This window comes from Centropristis striata, chromosome 8, assembly GCF_030273125.1.
Source record: "Centropristis striata isolate RG_2023a ecotype Rhode Island chromosome 8, C.striata_1.0, whole genome shotgun sequence".
Classification (NCBI taxonomy): domain Eukaryota; kingdom Metazoa; phylum Chordata; class Actinopteri; order Perciformes; family Serranidae; genus Centropristis; species Centropristis striata.
In genome coordinates this window covers 23857674-23864492 of record NC_081524.1, presented here as the reverse complement: position 1 = coordinate 23864492, position 6819 = coordinate 23857674, and the positions used below count along the sequence as shown (strand labels likewise).

The 6819-nt window shown below is 37.7% G+C and overlaps 1 protein-coding gene across 1 annotated transcript; it reads right to left on the bottom strand.

The window, feature by feature from the left end:
• Positions 1-1255: 1255 nt before the first annotated feature.
• On the bottom strand, positions 1256-5226 carry apom (apolipoprotein M). The gene is made up of 7 exons (XM_059339671.1): positions 5067-5226; positions 4594-4733; positions 3524-3594; positions 2514-2648; positions 1601-1699; positions 1482-1509; positions 1256-1375 (listed from the first exon to the last, which is right to left on the bottom strand). Exons 1-6 carry the CDS (start codon positions 5166-5168, stop codon positions 1496-1498), a joined length of 561 nt encoding a protein of 186 aa, XP_059195654.1. The 5' UTR covers positions 5169-5226; the 3' UTR covers positions 1256-1375; positions 1482-1495.
• Between the last annotated feature and the right edge of the window lie 1593 nt (positions 5227-6819).

Here is a 6819-nt window from a genome sequence, read left to right as displayed (position 1 = left end):
CATTTCACTCCCAAGCTGCACGAAGCAATCAACCCTTTTCCTGCACAGAACCATGACCTCTGTCTTGGAGATGCTGACTCTCAGCCCGACTGCTTCAGACTCGGCAGTTCCAGTGAGTGCTGAGGGTCAGGGTTTGGTGAAGCCAACAGAACAACATCTGTAAAGAGCAGGGATGCCACTCGGACATCCTCAAACCAGAACCTCTTCTTCCCTGGGCTGTGCTTTGAGATCCTGTCAATGAAAATCACAAACAGAATCGGTGAAAAGGGACAAGGACCTTGGCGGATCCCGACACCTACTGAAAACGTGCTTGGATTTCGTATTTTGGCAATCAAATGATGTTATCTAAAATAGTATATCTCTCACAGAACTTTTGATACTTTAAGTACATTTTGATGATAATCTCGTACTTTTACTTAAGCATCTGGTCACTCGTATAACTACACCATCCAGTGGCACTGCTGATCAAAACAACGGGTTGTTACTAAGGATCAGATGGCACAGGTAACCAAGTGGAGACCAATAAAGGGAAGCCAGTGCGAGAAAGCACGAGGGGAATTCAACTTCTATTTCGTTTTCTGTGCTTCATTATGTTTTCATATCCCTAAGCATTTTAACACCACCAAGGCTATGTTTGTCGCTATGTGACAGTGCTTTGTTTACAACAAACACGAGTGACGAAATGTCCTACAGTTGGGATGTGTCTGATGTTACAGAAGCAGAACATTGATTGCACAATCATGCAGGGTTTTTTGGCCTAGAGGAAAGGTGAGGTTCAAAGAAAGGAAGGTGGAAACAAACATATTTCTGCCAGCATCATTGTTGTTATTCTGAGTAATTTGCCAATGCTATTTTAGGAATGATTCACTCAGAGGAGAGTGATCTTTCCAGGAAAAAATGAGCTGAGACGTGACAAAAGATTTATGAACTCTGTGTGAATGAAATCTTTATCATATCAAATGGATCCATAGACAGGTTATGTGAACAGGTATTTCAGTTCAGTGGCATCATGGGAATTCCCCCGGGTTTTTGCATGGCGGTTGTGGGTGGATCCTCCCCCAGGTGTTTTTCTCCATTCAACCCAAAACTATATCATATCTGATTCTTTGGATCTAAAGTGACAAGAGTAATGAGTGCATGAGCAAACAATAAAAACATGGTGGCTGGCGATATGTTTTTGGCAGCACCAATACACTGTTGTTGATGGGTGAAAAAAATGTTGGTACTTACTCTTAAGTTGATTGTAAAAAGTGAATAAATGAATGCATTCCCTGAAGGATTGTTTGCATTTTTGCTTTATTTGTTTCACTGTGACGCATTGAAAACATGAAGTCATTTTATTGTCATCCAAGATGTTCATGGCTCCTGCAACTTCCTGTAAGAAATTGTATAGAACCAGGAGTCGGTTATTTTAATCAGCATGTGACTATGAAAAAATCATTAAAATGACAATAGAAGTAATGTGTAATTTTTGTGCCTACCTCGATGTTAAAATTTAGTTGCAAAACTCTGTAAATGCAAATATAGTTGTTAGATTCAAGAAACATTTTGAGATTCAAAACCTCATGTTTTATTTTCTTCAGTTATCTAAACAACAAACCTTTCTCTTGAGATAGTTGGACACTTTGCAGCACATTTTGACAAGCGTAGTTTTTCAGAAATGCCGTCACCACCTTGGAGTCGACGTCACTCTGGCGAGCTACGGTGAAAGGCAATCGACAAAACAAGAAGACATGTGTAGGCGCAGTAGTTTACAAAAATCACATGTTTAAATGACCCTTTCCATGAGGACGCAACGACCAGGACCACAGAGTGTTGCAGACTGAAGCGTAAAGACGCTGAAGGTCATAAAACATCACTGGTGACACATTCATCTAATCCTGGCCCCCAGGTCAGATGGGATTTGGTGATAAGTTAATGTAATCATCATATAAAGCCATAGACTAATAAACTGCCCCAACACCTATTTCAGAGTAAAACATAAAGAAACTCTACTTCTGTCCCCTTGGGCAACCCTACTGTAGGTTAACATACACATGGGACTTCAAACTTATCAGATGTTTTTTTTTTATGTGAGGTAATTTCCCATCACAGGTTAAAATAGAAATGAGAACAGAATATCTTCATTGTCATTGTACAAATATGAGTTTAAGTTTTAAGCCAGCTTCTGTATCGATGATATAATGAAATAAGTTCAAAACAAAAACAAAAGAACACAAACCACTTTCTAAGTACTGTATGTGTACTGCTTGCCTTTACACATTTGTGTCTATTATATACTTCTAGTATTTATATCTAGTATTTTTTTTAATGTTAATCTGAACTAATTTCTGTCCTTTTGTTACCGCAAAACTTGAATTTCCCCTCAGGGGATCAATAAGGCTTATCTGTTGCAGTTGCAAAAGCTGTTTGCAGATGTTTCACAGGTTTGCAAACCATCTGTTGATGGTGATAGTGGGAGAGGGCTGATTTTAGTGATGTTTCTCGTGAAGAGTTCCCTCTTAATAGCTTACCGTACAGCATGAATCTGCTGAGGGAATCCTCTGAGTCTGTCTCCTTTAGGGGAGGTTCTATTTCCTGTAAAATGATGCACTCGGGACAGTTGACCCACTTGCCGCTCCAGAGAAGGTTCCTCCGCGTTGGCCTGCCTGGATCAAAACAAAAAGACAGCAGCAGGGTAGCAACAGCAGTGATCGGAGGTCGAGGTCAATATATACTGCAGTATTCTCTTAAAATGTTAGTTCAACAGATGATTTCTCTTAGGTGATCAGTTGACCAATAGACTGTGATGGCCTTGGTCAAGGCTGCAAACTGGGACAAGCAGACAGCTCTTGGTTTGTTTTATTCTGATGTATGCACCACAAAAAAACAGCTTCAACTGACATTAACGCCTCTCGGTGAATCCTGTATTATTATCTTGAGGATCTGAAAAGAATAGTTCAACAGTTTAAATGAATAAATACACAAATTTGCCAAAGAGAGTTAGTTTCAAAGATTGGTGGCACTGTTATGTAACGCTACAACTAGAGGCATGTTTGTGTAGTTCTTTTGGAAACGGAACAGCTTATTGTAACTTTTGCTTTAAAATGAGGTACTTTCTCTCTTTGCTCTGTTGGTATACACCTCTTGAAATTCCTTTTTATGTACTGTAGGCTCTATTGTATTTCACCTCAACGATATAAACTGTACATTTTGCAAATAATCTTTGGTAAGTTGTAGCTTTGTGTCCAGTCAGTGTGGAAAAACAAAAAGATTTATGCTTTTGCCATTTGAATGCACTCACACGCTTAAGTTTTCGGAGCTGAAAATACAATAAAAGTAACTTCGGTGGTGAGCTTAAGCGTTACAGATGTTCTGATAGAAAGGCTCAGGGGCTTTACCAGCCTGCTAAGAACAAAAGTTTGGGAAAATTACAGAATCCCTGTAACATTTTGGGGTAAAGTTGTATAGTGTATTTATTTAAACAGTGGCACAAAATTCCCTCCTGTAATACAGCTGTGAATGTAGATGATGCCATAATTACCTTCCAGTTCCATATCATCCCTCTCAGGATGTATACGATAGGTCCAGGTCTCATTTATGCAGTCATCTCCTCTGAAACAATATATAGAAGGTAAATAAACATTTAGCATGTAGTAGCTTTATATTTTATTACATATCATTATAAGAGAAGCATGACATCTGGACTTTCTTTTCTGAAACTTTCATTCACACCTTTTACACAGTGTCACTTCCCTGATTCTGGTGCCTATTTATGATCTGGGTTTTTCTGTTTCTTTCTTGATTTAAACATGCTGTAAAACACTTTCATACATGTAAATGTGTAAAGGTTATATATAATTAAAACTGATGTGACTGATTTGGACTGAGCTGTTACTGGCTTTTTTTGTGCTTGAGTGTTTCCAAGGGGAATATCTTACTTTTTACTCAACTACATTTAACCGGTATATTTAAAAGTTTCCTTTTGAGCAAAACTTTATGTAATCTTCTCCAAAATGAGTTCTTTCACTTTCTACGTTGAGGTTTTATGCCTCTGTGCCAGGAAATACTCGTGGCTCGAAGCTTTATGTTTTTTTTCTGCTGTCCGTCTGTGTTATTCTAGAGAACACAATATTTCATGAATTTCCTCAAATTGTCACAAATGTCCACTTAGAGTCAAGGATGAACTGATTAGATTTTGAAGGTCAAAGGTCAGCTTCACTATGGTATCATACTGTTCAGTAAAAGCACTTTTCTGGCCATTATTTAATGCCATAACTCAGGAACAGAAGGTCATCTGGTCTGATACTGAATTGCTGCCACTACCTTAGGTGTGAACTTTAAACTGTGGTGATTAAATATATATCTAGATCTTCTGTCTTTTTGGGTTTAAGATGAGTGTGAAGAATCTTTTTTCTTATTATAAAAAATCTATATATAAAACATTGTCGAACACCATTGCTCCATATGAGTCTTCTAGTTTTCCCCCCATTCATAGCAAATGTTCCTTTGACCTCATTATCATACAATCATCTTCTTCTTGTTTTAACTTTCATGTTGCTTGTTAGTCCATATTAGGTAATATATATGTGTGTATTTGTGAGAGTGGCTCACATGCGCATATGTCCAGTCAGCAGCAGTGTGGCATTGACCGGCTCCTCCATGGTGAACCACAGGTTGTCCAATGCTTTGAACTTCTGGATGTCAGCCTCTCTGTGACTGACTGCTGCTTTAAAGTACCATTTCCCCAGATACTAAAAGAGACACACAGAGGTGGCATGACAGTGTGTGCAAGTGTGTTGCAGCAACGTTGCAGAAACTAAACCTATTTTAAGAAATAAGCCTACAGCATGAGAGAAAGACCACTAACGGAAAGAACAGAGGGGGTGGAAAGAGCGATTTTGTGGTCAATTTATCTCGGCTAATCTCTCTGTATCTGCAGTAACTGTGAAATGTCAGTGCATCACTTGTTTACAAGACACATTTAACCAGAGGGTACTGTATGTATTAAGACAAACAAATTGTGCTATAATATAAGTTTCCCTAGAAAGTACATGTGACAAAACAAAAAAGCTTTTGTTTCTCACCTGCTGGCGATCAATAGTGTTGACAGGCAGCTGCTCAGGAACTGAACAAGGAACCAAGGCCTGATATAAATAGAGAAAATAAAACAACGCTTTAACCCACATAACTGCAAAATGATGAGAATGTCTGTTGGTCCTCAGGGCACAGGAATTTGTTTGTTCCAACTTGTCACTTTAAAAGAGGGTGGGTGTAGGTAAATTATTAACATGTAAAGCTGCAATACCTCCTGACCTCTACACCAATAACTCAGTAAACCCGTGTGTGAAAGAATCAATTGTGCCCTCCATCTTGGACTTCCAGAGTCGGGAGAGGGGAATGAAAAAATCGCTGCAGACCACTCACACCCTTGACCAAACACAACCTGTTCCACCTCCACTCTAGTGGGCACTACAGAGCACTGTATGCCAAAACACACAAAATATAAACCTATGCCACTGTTTACTAGCATGCAAACATGCATATACTGTACATACAGTATCCCACTGTCATATATAAAACAACTTTCCCAACATATTTGCACTATTGACTAATACACCATTGAATTGATTCTGATTTGTATGCTTTTGTTCATTGTTGTACTGTTCATATATAGCATATGCAGCTTATATGCTTTTTATATATATTCATCACCTTTTACCTCTTTTTATCTACATTTGCCTACAATAGAAAAAATAAATAAATAAATAAAAAAATAAAGCTGATCCAAATTTTGGGTTAAATAAGGTTGTCTCTGTCTTTTAGGATAAACACATTTATAGTAAACTGAATCATTCTTTTTTTCTTCTTCTTTCATTCTTTCACACACATTTTCTAACATCTGCTCAAAGGAGAAACTCACTTCAAAGCGCTGTTCACAAGGCCTGACTGAGTCATCATTATTATGTAGGAGGTGGTGGTTTCCTCCACTTTCAGAGAGACATAACACAGTTAATTATAGACAGCTTCTCACTATTGGAAAGTAAACTCATTTGCATGCTACAAACAAGTACTTTTGTCTAAATATGTTAAAAATAACAGAGCATTGGAAATTTGTTTGAGTACAGTCTGTCCTGACTGAAGAAGTCCCACGCACTCTGTCAACATACATCGATTAGGAATCATTAACCAATTGTGCTGTTTTATTATCCTACACTAGTGTTTGTCAGGTTTTGGGAAACATAGCTAATGTTATTATTCTCTTGTTCAATGTTTTGGTCCATAAAATGTTAGAAAGTAAAAAATGCCTTGCACGATTTCCAGCAACCAAAGTTCATTTACTAAAATAGCTTTCCTTTCGTTTGACCAACAGTCCAAAGATATTTAGTTAAATATAGAAAAGTAGAAAAACAAATATTTTAGAACTACCTGATTATGTCTTTAGTTAAGCTATTACATACTAGTATAATTCTCTTGAGGAGAACTTTTTAACATTAGGTTGTGCTCTACATGTACTTCCACAAGGTGGAGTCAAAGAACAAGCTTGTCTGCCTACATTATACCTGAAGAGACTTCTCCAGAAAAACGGGTTCCAACACAGATTGTATCCAAATGTCTTTGTTGTTATCTTGATGGAAATCTACATTGTAGACAGATTGTGCGCATGATGCATTAAAATCATAATTACTTTTATTTTTTCTACGTTTACTTCTAGGTCTTGCAGACTAATTATTGAATAGTTTTCTAAAATGAGGTGAGCAGGAATACCTTTTTCCTCCCAACATGTACACTGCTACATTTTGATGTGCAGAGAATATCTGCCTTTATAAAGCTTATATG